General features: G+C 41.4%; 1 protein-coding gene across 5 annotated transcripts; it reads left to right on the top strand.

The window, feature by feature from the left end:
* The first annotated feature begins 183 nt into the window (after positions 1–183).
* LOC123094577 (50S ribosomal protein L19, chloroplastic) lies at positions 184–3,274 on the top strand. 5 transcript variants are annotated; one of them, XM_044516554.1, is made up of 6 exons: positions 185–327; positions 419–704; positions 783–977; positions 1,081–1,167; positions 1,239–1,372; positions 2,954–3,274. In XM_044516554.1, exons 2-6 carry the CDS (start codon positions 546–548, stop codon positions 3,054–3,056), a joined length of 678 nt encoding a protein of 225 aa, XP_044372489.1. In that variant the 5' UTR covers positions 185–327; positions 419–545; the 3' UTR covers positions 3,057–3,274. The 5 variants fall into 5 exon arrangements, with proteins under 5 accessions (XP_044372485.1, XP_044372489.1, XP_044372486.1 ...); XM_044516550.1 differs by having other exon boundaries at positions 184–327; positions 419–977; XM_044516551.1 differs by having other exon boundaries at positions 531–977.
* Positions 3,275–18,322: the final 15,048 nt, after the last annotated feature.

Genomic DNA, 18,322 nt, shown 5'->3' with positions numbered 1-18,322 from the left:
ACTAAAGGATATGGATCTATTGGGGGTATTGAGTCATGATTATTGGGTTAGGTGCGTGTCGTATTGTTTCCTTCTGTTGCAACGCGTGGTCTCTTTTGCTAGTAATCATAAAGATTGTAGGGAAAAGAAAGAATGGAAAATAGATAAACGGGCCAATTCCTGCCGGAGCTGGGTCGCTGTTTCCCGCTGGGCCTGGGCTGGCTCATCTCCTGAAGTAAGTCTGTTCGTTCACCACCTCTCCCCGTTCACCTCTCTCTCCCCCTCTTTCCTGGCGGCGCCGCCCTCCTCGTCTTGCCCCTTCGCCGGCGACGAGCATCCAACCACCTGGTACGCCCCTTCTCTTCCCTTTCTTTTCCCCTGTCCATAACCGAGCACCCTGAACCCTGATGTCAGATGTTTGTATCCGGATCTGACCCAGTTACCAGCACAGCAGCATTGTGGAGTACCCACTAGCTTCGATTTCTCGCAAAAATTATGACCCATGAACTATACTGGATCCGCCCCTGGTTTACTGTGCAATTTCTTCGCGGCGTACGGGCCTCAGGATGCAATCTTTGCTCCGGAATGTCTGCCGAGCCGGAAACCGCGGGGCTGCGGCGAGGCTCCTGGAATTTGCTGCTCCTGTAGCCACTCAGCCGGGGGCTACCCCGCCATCCTCGGCCATCAAATACCTCAGGCCTTGCGGGTTCACTCCTCCAACTGGGGTAGGATTCTTGTCCTCTTTTGTCTCTTCTTCGAATTCGTCCAGGTCATGTCATCTGGATCAATTTCTTTGCGTGCAGAATTGGTTCATTTCCCGTGATGGTGTTCCTGCCTCCTCTGGTTTCTGCGCAAAGGTTCTCATGACGAGGAGTTTGTCGACGGTGGGAACTGTTGAGGTTGCCTCGGACGAGGACGATTCCAGCTCCCCTGCGGTTGAGCACCCCCCACGCATCAAGTTCAAGAGGCCCGACAAGACTGCCAGGCACATTATGAATGTAAACTTAGTGTTACTTGCACGAAACTATATAACATCCAGCAGCAGTAATGTTGCCGCAAAAGCATAAAATTGCTTGTTATATTCTTTGTTTGGTTTTGCAGATCTTGAACAAAGAGGCGGTTGAAAAGGTCCGTTCGGAGAGGGAGATTCCTGATGTGCAGCCTGGATGCATCATTCAGATGAGATTGGTATAGCATTTCACGCTCCTGCTTTAGCGCTGCCCAGATACATTTCTGGTACTGATCCTGTGAATAAACAGCAAGTTCCTGAGAACAAACGGCGAGAGTCTACATTGAAAGGGATTGTGATAGCAAGGCGCAATGCTGGGATAAATACAACCTTCAGATTGCGTAGATTAGTAGCTGGTGTGGGAGTCGAGTCCGTCTTTCCACTGTAAGTCAAACCAAACATGTGCTCTTCTACTTCATTTTTTTTTTTGAAATATTTATACTGCTTTGTCTTGGAACATATCATGCTGAAATTGAAGTACCTCTTGATTCTGTGATATCCTTAATTCAAATCTGGCAACAATTCAACAACCACTAAACATCATGTTCTTAGTGGGCTACTTCTCCCTGTCCATTAGGATATCAGACAGGGAGTTCTTGTCCCTTGTTTGTGAGTAACCTTACAATATCCTTTCTCTCAAGAAGAAAATACCTAACTATATCCCCGGATAAATTAAGGCCAGTGAAACTATAGATGTGTAATTCCTGCGTGAGAAATGTAGTTGGATGTTTGCAGAACTGAGAAAACTGTGCTCACTGCTCAGGCAGTAAAGTTTTTGTCATGCTGGTATTGCTGATGTTGGGGGAGAGGCCCAAGGGATAACTTGTGGGAGGACTCTCCCCATTTGCTACTCCCTCCGTTTACAAATATAAGATGTTTTGGATATTTCAATATGGACTACATACGGACTGAAATGAGTGAACAAACACCCTAAAACGTGTCTATATACATCTGATTCAGAAAAAAGTTAGAACATCTTATATTTGTGAATGGAGGGAGTAGTTGTTTTCCTCACTCTTCCCCATCTCCCACATTTGCTAGTTTTATCTTGTCACTCTCCCATCCCCTGTCTCCTGTTTAGGCTAGATAACCAACAGCTGACTTCCTTATGTTCCTCTAGTTTCTCATTCGCCGATGAGAACAATCAAACTAGATTCATCTGGTCCTTCCATTTGTTCTAAATCCATGCATACTATATTCTGAACCATGCTATGGTACATACTTAGGTAATGACCCTCAAGTAAGTTAATGATGAGATGGGCACAGCTAGTTTCTGGTACCAAGTAGGCACATATGATCCATTTTGGCTATTTTGTGGAATGATTGACATGACTGCTTGTGCCCTTTTAGCTTCCTGTTCGGAGTGGAGGTTGTAGTTCCATAAACACGTCATCCGGTTATGTTCAAATCCCAATTGTTCTGACCTTGTGGCCTTTTCTTTCTTCTGCATTTTCTGTGGAAACAAATACATTCAAAGAATGCTTCATGTAGCAGTTTATATGTTTTTTTATTTTGATTCTCAGGATCTTTGTGCTCTGTTCTGCAGTTATATGTATTTATTCAACTTGTAATATTTAGACCTAGCATAACTAGAATTAAACTTGAAAGATATCGACGTATGATTACATATAACCCCTGCATCTTTGCCAGCATATATGATACTCCCTCCGTCCACTATTATAATATTTTCCAACTTTTTTCTGATTTGGATGTATATAGACTCATTTTAGTGTGTTTGTTCACTCATTTCTGTCCGTATGTAGTCCATATTGAAATATCAAAAACATCTTATATTTCTGAACAGAGGGAGTACTAGCTAGATTGATTTGAGCTTGCCCCGAGCTTCCCATTATTTATGATTATTTAAGTTTATTGTTGTTTGAATGGCCACATGTATTTCTCCTAATTAGCTATGAAGTATTGCTTGGATTATATTTCTGATGCGACTTTCTCTTTTCCATTCAGTTACTCACCAAACATCAAAGAAATGAAGATCTTGGACAGGAAGAAAGTCAGGAGAGCTAAGCTGTATTACCTGAGAGACAGGATGAATGCACTTAAAAAATGAGGCTTTCGGCTAGGATTTTTGCCAGCATGGTTTCTGACGGAGCGACGGTTGCAGTCTGAGAATCACACCTATTTGGTCCCATCTTTGTAAAGCCATAGTTTGTCTGTACTTCTCATAGTGCGGATGAGGTCTCTTGCTTGCCATTATTTACCTAGCATTTGCCTTTGTCATAACAAAGCTGGAATATTTGACGCATCAAAGTGAAACTATTATTATAACATGCTTCCTGCCATCGAGATTACCGTTCTCATACCAAATCGGTAAAGTGTTTATTCACATTTCACAGAAATGTCTCTCAGTAGCAACCCGCGCACCATGCAATGCAAGGATGGAAGGGGCAGAGCTGCTGGGTGCACTTGGGTACATCATCTCTCTGTCTAACTAGATGATACCCTGTGCGGTTGACGCGGTAATCTTATTCAAAGAAATGCATAATTAGGTGCTACACAAATAACTAAAACTAATGAAATTAAGATGTAACACTATTCTTGATTTGCCCTTCAAAAATATGAAGAAAAATATGAAGCATATAACAAAACGATGTATAAAGGAGAATAAAGATTGGATTACAGTTAGGAGAGTGGCATTTCTAAAAAGAGTGAAGGATCACCTATGTGGGTATGCTCAAAGTGCCCAACACATATATGAGAGCACAATGTTTAGTGCAAAAAAAAAAAAAATTAACGGGTGACTTGCAAGCATGAACTAATGATGTGGCATGGCAGTGCCAATGGATATGCTAATGCAAAAAATATAACTTGTAACTTATATGCATAGCTTGCTGATGTAACATGGTTGCATAGCTAGAAGAAATAGTGGGTCGTAGATTTTTAGCAACAGAGGAAAAGAGTATTGTTTCTAATAAACAAGTGAAGGTAGCCATACATGTATGCTCCAAGCGCCCAACACACATATCATCTCTAGGAGGACACAAAATCTAATGCAAATAATAATATATAACCAATGACTTACATGCATGAAATGATGAGGTGGCAGCATCGCATGGAGTATAACTTATAACTTGCATACATGGCTTGTTGATGTGGCATGGTTGCATGGCTAGGAAAAATATGTAGTGGGTTGTAGTGCATGTCACAATTTAAATGCAATACTGATCTAAAACCTACTTAGAATCCACTAATGCATGTTGCATGGTAGAGGATTCTCATGCATAGATCGAAGGGATGATAGTGAGTCAAGGTAGTAAATCTAACGACCACAACAGTTTTGATGATGTGAAAGCATGCATGTTGATAACATTAGAAATAGTGGGGATCACTCTTTTAGCTATATATAATACAATATAATATAGAATGGGATATAAGATTACACATTTGAATTTGGGCGCAGTACCTTGGCACATTGGCATCTGATGTAGCATGCGAGCGGGCGTGGGAGGTTGTGCATGTAGAACTTTTCAATGGGAGTGCATGTAAGGAAATACTTATAATATTGTTGTTGATAGGATACCAACTCCTATGTGTAATCCTCCTTTTCAGGACAAAGCACGCCTTCGGGCTAGGTTGGTCATGCCAGCCTCAGTTATCTGCCTGCCCTTCTGGGCTAGTTTTAGCTTTCCATGTCATGTTACTAGTGTCTCCTTCGGAGCTTGTAGTCGTAGTTTGTGCTGTAGCAAGTACGGTAGACGAGTTTCTGTCTCGTTTGGTCAAAGTCTGTATCGAGTCTCTTATCATGAGTTCCAGTCAATCTCTATGCAGCTTCCCTTTTGCATCACTCTGTGCACACGCATGCTTCTGTTAGCTGTTTTTCTTCTCTGGGTTGTGCGCTGTCTTTTGCATCATGAGGATTCTTAACTGGAATGTTCGCGGCCTTGGAGATGATGACAAGTGCTCGCTGGTTTGTGACACTATAACCACTTGCTGCCCCAGCATTGTTTGTCTGCAGGAAACCAAGCTGCCCACCCTCTCACATTTCAAGTTGAGATCCTTTTTGTCTTCAGTCTTCAAAGATTATGCTGCCATGCCTTCTGATGGTGCTGCAGGGGGTATACTGGTCGCGTGGGACACCAACTACATCACAGGCCAAGTTCTTGCAACAAATCAGTATCAAGTTACCATTCGGATGTCTTCAACAACCAGTGACTGCTGTTTTTTCCTAACCGCAGTTTATGCACCATGCTAAAATTCAAGGAGGCCGGCTTTCTTTGAGGCGGTCACTAGTTGCGCTGCAGCAGTTGACACCTCGTGGATGGTTCTGGATGATTTCAACATGTATCGTTTTGCGCATGAGAAGTCTAGGGGCAACATCAACTGGAGCCTAATGGAGCAGTTTAACTCGTGGATAAGAGAAAATGGTTTGGACGACATACCAATTGATAACAAGGCGTTCACTTGAACCAACAAGAGAGCCTCACCAACACTGGTTAGGTTGGACCGTGTGTTGGTCAATGCTGACTGGAACCTGAAGTTCCCTCGAACGACTGCCTCCGGTGTGACGGCTGTAACCTCTGATCACACACCCCTCCTCATGTAGTTTCAGAAAAACATGCCAAGAAGCAGCTTGTTCCGCATGGAAAATTTTGGCTTGAAGTGGAAGAAGCTAGAGAAATCATTCATGAAGGCTGGTCCAGGGGCACTCGGCCTTTCCAATCCTCGGCCTCGCTCATCAACTTCAAGATGAGGAGGGTTCGAGCAGCTCTGAGGCAGTGGTGCAGACGTAGATCCAGTCTTAAGATGCTTACTGACAACAACAATCACGTGGTGAGCTATCTGAATGCAGTAGAGGAGAAGAGGCAGTTGTCAGTGCTGGAGCTGGTCCTACGTGAGTTTGCTGCATGTGCATTGGACTAAGCTGGAATCTGCAAGAATTCAATTCAAGGGAGAAAACAAAGTAATATGAGCTCTTAGTTAAATCAACAATCATGCATATAAGAGCCACTGAACATTTTCATTATGGTCTTCTCCTCTCGACTCCCAAAGAAAAGAAAAGAAATAAAACAATTTACATGGGAAAGCTCCCAACAAGCAAAAGAAGAACGAGAAATCTTTTTGGATTTTCTTTTAATTATTACTACTACAAGCATGGAAAGTAAGCTAACTATTTTTTTGGTTTTTCTTAAGGTTTATCAAACACACAAGAAGAAAACTAGAAAAAGAAATTAAACTAGCATGGATAGTACATTGAAAAAGTATGAGCACCGACAACTAGAGTGAGTGTGTGAACATGAATGTAATGTCGGTGAGAAATACGTACTCCCCCAAGCTTAGGCTTTTGGCCTAAGTTGGTCTATGCCCATGGATCATGGCTACTCTCTCTAGTGTACTGAGGAGTGTCATCATATTGCCACTGGCTGGTGATCTCCTCCGAGTCCCACTGATAACAGGATGGTCGATAAGGGTCAAGTGGTGGTTCTAGCTCAGGCTCTGGAGCTGATGTCTGGCCACGGAGCGCATAGACGGCCTCCGGCAAGACGAGGTGAGGGCCCGCAGTTAAATAAAACAAAGAGGGCACAGACAAGATAATAGTCTCACGGTGTTTCTTATGAAATCTCAAATTATACAAAAGCATCTTATCATCATTATTAACAATAAACTCATGTGCTACCATGCTCTTATAATCTAGAAAAGTAGGAGGCAACAATTTTTCCTCTTTCTCAAAATGCCTAATAGGTATCCTGAAATGTTTAGCAAGGCGTGCAACATAGATACCTCCAAAGATGGGGCCCTTTGTACAGTTCAGGCTTAATCGTTTAGCAATAATAGCGCCCATACTAACAGAGTTATCACGAAATAAAGCATGGAACAAAATAATAATATCAGAAACACTAAGGTTTCCACAGTTTCCGCGACCAATTAAGCATCGACTAGCAAATATTGCAAAGTAGCGTAAAACAGGAAAATGTATGCTAGTAATTCTTGCATCGGAAACCTTTCTTGTTTCCCCTACAGTAATAGTATCAATAAATACATCCACATCTTTACGATGTGGTTCCTCTAAGCTACCCCCGAAGGATATCTTGCAAACTGTGCAAAATTCATATAGTGACATCTCCCTAGCCACATCATATAAATGAAACTCTACTGAAGGAGGTGATTTCTTAGGATAAAAGTAGAAATTTTGCACGAAAATATTGGTGAGTAAGAGATACCGTTCAGTCTGGTTGTGGAGGAAGTCGGTGAGGCCCGCATTATCAGCCAAAGAAGAAAAGTCTTCATAAATCCCGGCCGCTCTCAAGAAATCATCACAAGGCCATTCACACGGCCGTACTTCCGCCACACGAGGAAGATTATACTTGGGCTTTTCATTCTCCTTAGCTTGTTTATCCTTAGAGCCTTGGCTAGAAGAGCCCCTCAAGAAAAATCTCTTCATCTTTTTCTGAAAAATTTCTAAAATTTTTAATAACTCAAAATAAAAGTGAATCAAACTCAACAAAATTGATAGCAACTACTCCCACAAGTGCCTAGAGCCTATATCATGCATTAAAATTACTTGGGACAATATAAATTTGACATGCAAGCTCAAGAACAGGGTCACCTAGGCAGTAAAAATTTGCAATGAATAAAGCACTAGAACAAAAATTAATTGGACCATTGGAGGAGTCACATACCAAGGAACAATCCCCCAAAGCAGTTTTGTGAATGGAGCTTTGAGCAACGAGATCGAAAATGGCAGCAAAATGAGCTAGAACTCGTGCTTGAGCTGGATGGTGAATTTTTTGGGAGGAAGAAGAAGTGTGTGGGTGCAGGAATAATTGAAGGGGGGCCACCGTGAGCCCACGAGGTAGGGGGCGCGCCCTGGACCCTCGTGGCCAGGTGCCAGCTCCCCCTGGTGTGTTCTCAGTGCGAAATATTCTCAAATATTCCAGAAAAAATCATATTAAATTTGCAGGGCGTTTGGAGAACTTTTATTTTCGGGGTATTTTTTATTACATGGATAAGTCAGAAAACAGACAGAAAATACTATTTTTACTTTATTTAATCTAAATAACAGAAAGTAAAAGGAGGGTACAGAAGGTTGTGCCTTCTAACTTCATCAATCTCATGCTCATCAAAAGGAATCCAGTAACAAGGTTGATCAAGTCTTGTTAACAAACTCATTCCGAATCGCATGAAACCGGAGAAATTTCGAATAACACTAGGTTACCTCAACGGGGATATGCACGTCCCTAATAATAAGAATATCATATTTATTCTTGACAGTAGGAAGAGGAAATTCAAAACCTCTAATAATAATAGTTGAAATTTTTCCAATAGAATTGATGCTATGAACTTGAGGTTGTTTCCTTGGGAAGTGTACCGTATGCTCATTACCATTAACATGAAAAGTGACATTGCCTTTGTTGCAATCAATAACAGCCCCTGCAGTATTCAAAAGGGTCTACCAAGGATAATCGACATACTATCGTCCTCGGGAATATCAAGAATAACAAAGTCCGTTAAAATAGTGACGTTTGCAACCACAACAGGCACATCCTCACAAATACTGAGAGGTATAGCAGCTGATTTATCAGCCATTTGCAAAGATATTTCAGTAGGTGTCAACTTATTCAATTCAAGTCTACGATATAAAGAGAGAGGCATAACACTAACACCGGCTCCAAGATCACATAAAGCAGTTTTAACATAGTTTCTTTTAATGGAGCATGGTATAGTTGGTACTCCTGGATCTCCAAGTTTCTTAGGTATTTCACCCTTAAAAGTATAATGAGCAAGCATGGTGGAAAGTTCAGCTTCCGGTATCTTTCTTTTATTTGTAATAATATCTTTCATGTACTTAGCATAAGGATTCACTTTAAGCATATCAGTCAAACGCATACATAAGAAGATAGGTCTAATCATTTCAGCAAAGCGTTCAAAATCCTCATCTTCCTTTTTCTTGGATGGCTTAGGAGGGAAAGACATGGGTTTCTGAACCCATGGCTCTCTTTCTTTACCGTGCTTCCTAGCAACAAAATCTCTCTTATCATAACGTTGATTCTTTGATTGTGGGTTATCAAGATCAATAGCAGGTTCAATCTCTACATCATTATTATTGCTAGGTTGAGCATCGACATGAACATTATCATTAACATTATCATTAGGTTCATGTTCATCACCAGATTATGTTTCAACATCAGAAATAGAAATATCATTGGGATTCTCAGGTGTGTCTACAACAGGTTCACTAGAAGCATGCAAAGTCCTATCATTTTCCTTTTTCTTCTTTTTAGAAGGACTAGGTGCATCTACATTATTTCTCTGAGAATCTTGCTCAATTCTTTTAGGGTGGCCTTCAGGATAGAAAGGTTCCTGAGTCATTTTACCATATCTAGTAGCCACTCTAACAGCAAAATCATGTTTATTATTTAATTCATCGAGCAAATCACTTTGAGCCTTAAGTACTTGTTCTGCTTGAGTGTTAACCATAGAAGCATATTTGCTAATGAGTTTAACTTCACCTTTAACTCTAGCCATATAATCACTCAAGCGTCCAATCATGTAAGCATTACTCTTTAATTCCCTACCAACATAAGCATTGAAGTTTTCTTGTCTAGCCATAAAGTCATCAAATTCATCCAAGCATTGGCTAGAAAACTTAGTAGACGGGATTTCAACCTTATCATATCTATAGAGAGAATTTATCTTTACTACCTGTGTCGGGTTATCAAGACCATGTGTTTCTTCAATAGGTGGTATATCAAGACCATGTATTTCTTCAACAGGAGGTAAATTCTTAACATCTTCAGCTTTAATACCTTTTTCTTTCATAGATTTCTTTGTCTCTTGCATATCTTCAGGACTGAGAAATAAAACACCCCTCTTCTTCGGAGTTGGTTTAGGAGTTGGCTCAGGAGTTGGTTCAGGAGTTGGTTCAGGAGTTGGCTCAGGAAGAGTCCAATTATTTTCATTAGTCAACTTATTATTCAATAGCCATTCAGCCTGATCGACTGTTCTTTCCCTAAAAACACAACCAGCACAACTATCCAAGTGGTCCTTGGAAGCATCAGTTAGTCCATTATAAAAGATATCAAGTATTTCATTTTTCTTAAGAGGATGATCAGGCAAAGCATTAAGTAATCGAAGAAGCCTCCCCCAAGCTTGTGGGAGACTCTCTTCTTCAATTTGCATAAAATTATATATTTCTTTCAAGGCAGCTTGTTTCTTATGAGCAGAGAAATATTTAGCAGAGAAGTAGTAAATCATATCCTGGGGACTATGCACACAACCAGGATCAAGAGAATTAAACCAAGTTTTAGCATCACCCTTTAATGAGAATGGAAATATCTTAAGGATATAATAGTAGAGATATTTCTCATCATTAGTGAATAGGGTGGCTATATCATTTAACTTAGTCAGATGTGCCACAACAGTTTCAGATTCATAGCCATAAAAAGGATCGGATTCAACCAAAGTAATTATCTCAGGATCGACAGAGAATTCATAATCCTTATCAGTAACAAAGATAGGTGAAGTAGCAAAAGTAGGGTCATATTTCATTCTAGCATTCAGAGTTTTCTGTTTTAGTTTAGCTAATAACTTCTTAAGATCAGATCTATCATTGCAAGCAAGAAAATCTCTAGCAGTTTCTTCATCCATAACATAACCCTCGGGAATAACAGGCAATTCATACTTAGGGGGAGAACCTTCATCATCACTATCTTCAATAATTTCATTCTCTCTAACCCTAGCAAGTTGTTCGTCAAGATATTCACCTAATGGCATAGTAGTATAAAGCACAAAAGTAGTTTCATCATAAGTATCATGCATAGTAGAAGTGGCTTCATCAATAACATGCGACATATCAGAATTAATAGCAAAAGCAGGTTTAGGTGTCGCAAGCTTACTCGTAACAGAAGGAGAATCTAGTGCAGAGCTAGATGGCAGTTCCTTACCTCCCCTCGTGGTTGAGGGATAAATCTTAGTACTTTCGTCTTTCAAGTTCCTCATAGTGACCAGCAGATATAAATCCCAAGTGACTCAAAGAATAGAGCTATGCTCCCCGGCAATGGTGCCAGAAAATAGTCTTGATAACCCACAAGTATAGGGGATCGCAACAATTTTCGAGGGTAGAGTATTTAACCCAAATTTATTGATTCGACACAAGGGGAGCCAAAGAATATTCTCAAGTATTAGCAGTTGAGTTGTCAATTCAACCACACCTGGATAACTTAGTATCTGCAGCAAAGTATTAAGTAGCAAAGTAGTATGGAAGTAACGGTAACAGTGGCAAAAGTAACAGTAGCAGTTTTGTAGTAATTGTAACAACAACAACGGCAAAGTAAATAAGCAAAGCACAATATGTGAAAAGCTCGTAGGCATTGGATTAGTGATGGATAATTATGTCGGATGCGATTCCTCATGTAATAGTTATAACATAGGGTGACACAGAACTAGCTCCAATTCATCAATGTAATGTCCAATTCATCAATGTAATGTAGGCATGTATTCCGAATATAGTCATACGTGCTTATGGAAAAGAACTTGCATGACATCTTTTGTCCTACCCTCCCGTGGCAGCGGGGTCCTAGTGGAAACTAAGGGATATTAAGGCCTCCTTTTAATAAAGTACCGGACCAAAGAATTAACACATAGTGAATACATGAACTCCTCAAACAATGGTCATCACTGAGAAGTATCCCAATTATTGTCACTTCGGGGTTGTCGGATCATAACACATAATAGGTGACTATAGACTTGCAAGATAGGATCAAGAACTCACATATATTCATGAAAACATAATAAGTTCAGATCTGAAATCATGGCACTCGGGCCCTAGTGACAAGCATTAAGCATAGCAAAGTCATAGCAACATCAATCTCAGAACATAGTGGATACTAGGGATCAAACCCTAACAAAACTAACTTGATTACATGGTAAATCTCATCCAACCCATGTCCGTCCAGCAAGCCTACGATGGAATTACTCACGCACGGCGGTGAGCATCATGAAATTGGTGATGGAGGATGGTTGATGATGACGTCGGCGACGAATCCCCCTCTCCGGAGCCCCGAACGGACTCTAGATCAGCCCTCCCGAGAGAGATTAGGGCTTGGCGGCGGCTCCGTATCGTAAAACGCGATGAAACTTTCTCTCTGATATTTTTCTCCGTGAAAGCAAATATATGGAGTTGGAGTTGAAGTCGGTGGACGTCCAGGGGGCCCACGAGGCAGGGGGCGCGCCCTAGGGAAGGGGGCGCGTCCCCCACCCTCGTGGACAGGGTGTGGGCCCCCCTGATGTTGATTCTTTCGCCAGTATTTTTTATTAATTCTGAAAAGTTGCTCCATGGATTTTCGGGTCATTCCGAGAACTTTTATTTCTGCACAAAAATAACACCATGGCAGTTCTGCTGAAAACAGCGTCAGTCCGGGTTATTTCCATTCAAATCATGCAAGTTAGAGTCCAAAACAAGGGCAAAAGTGTTTGGAAAAGTAGATACGACGGAGACGTATCAGGGTTCACCACTTCCATTGGCACCTCTCTGATGATGCCATGTAGACCTTCGGGTTCGTAGTTAGTAGCTAGATAGCTTCCTCTCTCTCTCTTTTGATTATCAATGCAATGGCCTCTTGGAGGTCCATATGATGTAAGTCTTTTTGCGGTGTGTTTGTTGGGATCCGATGAACTTTGAGTTTATGATCAGATCTATGTTTTTATTCATGAAAGTTATTTGAGTCTTCTTTGATCTCTTATATGCATGATTGATTATAGCCTCGTATTTCTTCTCCGATATTTGGGTTTTGTTTGGCCAACTTGATCTATTTATCTTGCAATGGGAAGAGGTGATTTGTGATGGGTTCGATCTTACGGTGATTGATCCCAGTGACAGAAGGGGAAACGACACATATGTATCGTTGCTATTAAGGATAACAAGATGGGGTCTATTTCTACATAAATAGATCTTGTCTACATCATGTCATCGTTCTTATTGCATTACTCCGTTTCTCCATGAACTTAATACACTAGATGCATGCTGGATAGCGGTCGGTGTGTGGAGTAATAGTAGTAGATGCAGGTAGGAGTCGGTCTACTAATATTGGATGTGATGCCTATATAATGATCATTGCCTCGATATCGTCATGATTATTTGAAGTTCTATCAATTGCCCAAAAGTAATTGTTTTCCCACCGTTTGCTATTTTTCTCGAGAGAATCCACTAGTGAAACCTACGGCCCCCGGGTCTCTTTTCATCATATTTGCCTTTGCGATCTATTTTCCTTTGCATTTATTTTCAGATCTATTAAACCAAAAATACAAAAATACCTTGCTGCAATTTATTTGTTCCGTGATCTATTTATCCTATCTACCACTTTTATCTCACGTTATTTGCCTATCTTGAGGCACCGTACCCGAAAGGGATTGACATCCCCTTTAACACGTAGGGTTGCGAGTATTTCTTATTTGTGTGCAGGTGTTGTTTACGTGGTGTGAGGAGGTTCTCCTACTAGTTCGATAACCTTGGTCTCATCATTGAGGGAAATACCTTCCGTCGCTATACTGCATCATCCCTTCCTCTTTGGGGAAATACCGACGTAGTTCTAGAAGACATCAAAAGAAATTTATGGCGCCGTTGTCGGGGAGGGTCTTCAACATCAACCAGGTTACTAATCATAAATCTCATCTCCTCGTAATTTACATTATTTGCCATTTTCCTCTCGTTTTCCTCTCCCCCACTTCACAAAATTTTACCGTTTTATTCGCCCTCTTTTTTCGTTCGCCGTTTTCTCGTCAGATTTGTTTTTGAGTGCTATCTTGTTATGAAGTCATCATGACTCAATAGAACACCAAGTTGTGTGATTCCTCAAATACCAACAACAATGATTTTATTAGCACTCTGATTGCTCCTCCCACCACTAGTGCGGAGTCTTGTGATATTAATACTGCTTTGCTGAATCTTGTTATGAAAGATCAATTTGCCGGTACTCCTAATGAGGATGTCGCGTCCCATCTTAACACATTCATGGAATTATGCGATATGCAAAAGAAAAAAGATGTGGACAATGATGTTGTGAAGTTGAAATTATTTTTGTTTTCTTTGCGAGATCGTGTAAAAATTTGGTTTTCTTCTTTACCTCCAATAGTATCGATTCTTGGAACAAGTGCAAGGATGCTTTTATCACTAAGTATTTTCCGCCCACAAAAATTATTTCCCTTAGAACCCAGATCATGAATTTCAAGCAACTTGAACATGAGAATGTTGCACAATCTTGGGAAAGGATGAAATTGATGCTAAGGAATTGCCCAACTCATGGGTTAAATCTTTGGATGATCATACAAAAAAATTATGCGGGATTGAATTTTGTTTGTCGCAATCTTCTAGATTCCACCACGGGGGTGTCACGCCCAATATGCGACCCTATCCAAAAGGAACTCGAAGGTCCCACCAAGGATAGACCCGCATATTGAAACACTTTTGCAAGGTGGATATCATTACATCAACATTACATAATAGATGGGGATACATACATAAGGCATACAATGCCACACGAATACAACATCACAATACATAGGAGGAGCATCCGACTACGGATGAAACACAAACAGAAACTCAAACGACATCCACCCTGCTAGCACAGGCTGCCGACCTGGAACCTATCCCCTGATCAAAGAAGAAGTAGAAGGAGAACTCCAACACAAGCAAACATCGCTCTCGCGTCATGAGCATTGCATAACCTGTACCTGCAACTGTTTTTGTAGTAATCTGTGAGCCATGAGGACTCAGCAATCCCATTACCATGGGTATCAAGACTAGCAAAGCTTAAAGGGAAAGGAAGGAGTAAAGTGGTGAGGTTGCAGCAGCGACTAAGCATGATATGGTGGCTAACATACGCAAATAAGAGCGAGAAGAGAGCAAATGGAACGGTCGTGAAGCTAGCAATGATCAAGAAGTGATCCTGAACTCCTACTTACGTCAAACATAACCCAAAACCGTGTTCACTTCCCGGACTCCGCCGAGAAGAGACCATCACGGCTACACACGCGGTTGATGCGTTTTAATTCGGATCTTGTGTCAAGTTATCTACAACCGGACATTAACAAATTCCCATCTTCCCATAACCGCGGGCACGGCTTTCGAAAGTTTATACCCTGCAGGGGTGTCCCAACTTAGCCCATGATAAGCTCTCGCGATCAACGAAGGATATACCTTCTCCCAGGAAGACCCGATCAGACTCGGAATCCCGGTTTACAAGACATTTCGACAATGGTAAAACAAGACCAGCAAGACCGCCCGCTGTGCCGACAGATCCCGATAGGAGCTGCACATATCTCGTTCTCAGGGCACACCGGATGAGTGAAGCGTACAGGAACCGACGTAACCCAAGTTGCCAAGGGATGGCCCCGCACGGTGCTCTAGTTTGGACCAACACTTAGACAAGCATTGGCCCGGGGGGGGGGCTAAAATAAAGATGACCCTTGGGTTAATTACTCCCAAGGGAAATATAGGTGGTGGTGAGGCAAATGGTGAAACCAAGGTTGGGCCTTGCTGGAGGAGTTTTATTCAAAGCGAACTATCAAGGGGGTCCCATAAATCACCCGACCGCGTAAGGAACACAAAATCCGGGAACATAACACCGGTATGACGGAAACTAGGGTGGCAAGAGTGGAAAAAACACCAGGCATAAGGCCGAGCCTTCCACCCTTTACCAAGTATATATAGATGCATTAATTAAATAAGAGATATTGTGATATCCCAACAAAATCCTGTCCACCATGGGGCAATCTTCAACTTCACCTACAACTAGCAACGCTATAAGAGGGCCGAGCAAAGCAGTAACATAGCCAAACAATGGTTTGCTAGGAAGGGTGTCAAAGGTTAGAGGTTCATGGCAATTTGGGAGGCTTGATGAGCAAAAGATAGGTAACGCAGCATAGCGATAGAACGAAGCAACTAACGTAGCAATGATAGTAGTGAGATCCAGGGTAGCGGTCATCTTGCCTGGAATCCCGCAAGGAAGAAGAACGAGTCCATAAAGAAGATGAAGCCACGAAGAGGAACCAAGCGTAGACGAACGAATCCTCACGATCGCAACGAAACGGGAACTATCGAGAAGAAGCACACAACATAGTAAACACACCACACATGAACAAGGCATGATGCACAAACAAGTATGATGCAAGACAAGACTACATGAAGCTACTCATGGCAAGAGATGATGCAAACAAGAGCAACACATCAAGGCAAGTTTAAATGAGGCCGGGAGCAACATATAACAATTCCAGTAAGTCGTCATATGCATATTTCGAAATTGGTCCAGATCTGAATAAACCTTATATTAAAGTTGTTAAACAGCAAGTTAAAATGCACCAAGATGATCTACACGATATTCTAGTCAAGTTACACATAAAGTTCATTTAATTCGGAGCTACGGCCTAAAAGATATGAGCAAAACAAGTTAAACATGGCATTGATGCTAAATGCACCCAAACATCAAGAAAACACCTCAAAACATGGATGCAACATGATAATATGAAACTACATGCAAAATCAAGCAAGTTTCATATAGAGCACACTCAAAACGGAGCAACGGTTCAACACACACACATGAAACAAGTTATAGCAACAATCTGTCCAAAACAGCAACTAGGCATATTGCAAGCATCAAAACAACATGCTACAGGACCTCAACAAGAAAAAAAAGGCATGGACATGATGTACAGGTAAAGCATAACAAAACATGAACACTGAGCTATCTCCAGAAATCACTAGAACATGCTCAAACACACATGGCAAGATTGCAAATAATAACAATTTCAGACTTTGCTGAAAAAAACATCAGGTTGCAATGTTTAGAGCTATCAAATAGCATGTTACATGAACTTATCATGGCAAACAAAGGCATGGCATGAATCTACTAAATGCATAGAATAAAAGTTCCTTACTGACCATGAGCCAAAAAGGATCAGAAAATATGATGGCACCCATGTAAACATAGCAAGTTATATTACAGATTCAAACATGGCAGGAACAACGATAAGTAGGCACGTTGGTGAGCTTGTACCACTCACCACAGAACATTACATGGCATGGCAAGGCAACCAACAGTAAGAAGACATACTTATGAAGCTAAGAATGGCAAGAGCAAGTTCATAGGGTGCATGGATCACTAACAACAATCATGGCAACAACTGAACTTAATGTTAACAGGCTGACAGCAACATTATTTAGCAACATTGGAGCAAGGAAACAACAAGCTACAGCAAGCTATAAATGCAACCAGGGGAATGAATGGATAGGGCATGACATGTAGAACAAAACACCCTTAGTTAACATCTCCAGATTATGCATAGAATAACTTGTAGAAGCAGGTTTACATAGCATCACAAAATAACAGATTCAGCCTATCAAAACAGTAACAGCAAGTACACTACTTCACGAGCTCAATTCACTCACCACAAGTCATTGCATGACAATATAAGCATAGCATCAGCAAGAAGACATGTTTATGAAACAAACCAAGGCAAGAACAAGTTCATAGCATGCAAGGATCAACTACAACAACCTTGGCAAAATTGAATAACATGTAAACAATCTGCCAGGAAACATTTTGTAGCAAAAGTAGAGCACGGAAATGACATGCTAGACTATGCCATAATTGCAAACAGGGGCATGAATGGATAGAAAACAACCATATGTTCAAAACATCCTTACTGAAGTATCTCAAAATATGCATGGATCTCTCTATAGCATCAAGTTTACATGACATCAAAATAACAGCAGAACAGGGACTAAAATCAGCAAATTACGAAGCCTAGTTTGCATGCTTGTGCTAGTCAGCACATTGATCACAAAAATACATGGTAAGCACCTCTGTAAAGAATACATGGCATAGATCAAAACACATGTAGATATCAACCTCATAAGATGCACACATCAAACATGGCAAAAATGACAAATGAGCATGTTAGAACAGTTTCAGCAGATTAACATCACATAGCACTCTTGCAACGAAGATCCAGGCATCAAGATGGACCCAAATGAACATGATGCAATGGAATGAAATGAAGTACTCATTGAGTCGAACAATTTGACATATTACACGCATAAAACGGAGCTACGGATGCAGAGATATGATGCAATGAACATGGCATGATAATGTCAAAATATTTTGGGACTTAGTGGAATTTTGGGGTCAACCTCGAGATCCAGATCTGACATGGCGCGTTCCATGAGGTTTGCCGGCATCCTCGCCGGAGTTGGTCGCTGCGGGGGATGAGGAAGGGCGGCGAGGAGCTCCCGGGCCGGATCTCGCCGGATCCGGCCGACGGCGAGCCGGAGGGGCGACGGGGCGGCAAGGCGAGGGGCGACGCACGGCGGCGCCGGCGGAGATG

Source organism: Triticum aestivum, chromosome 4B, assembly GCF_018294505.1.
Source record: "Triticum aestivum cultivar Chinese Spring chromosome 4B, IWGSC CS RefSeq v2.1, whole genome shotgun sequence".
In the NCBI taxonomy this organism is placed as follows: domain Eukaryota; kingdom Viridiplantae; phylum Streptophyta; class Magnoliopsida; order Poales; family Poaceae; genus Triticum; species Triticum aestivum.
This window is presented reverse-complemented; position numbering and strand designations above follow the sequence as displayed.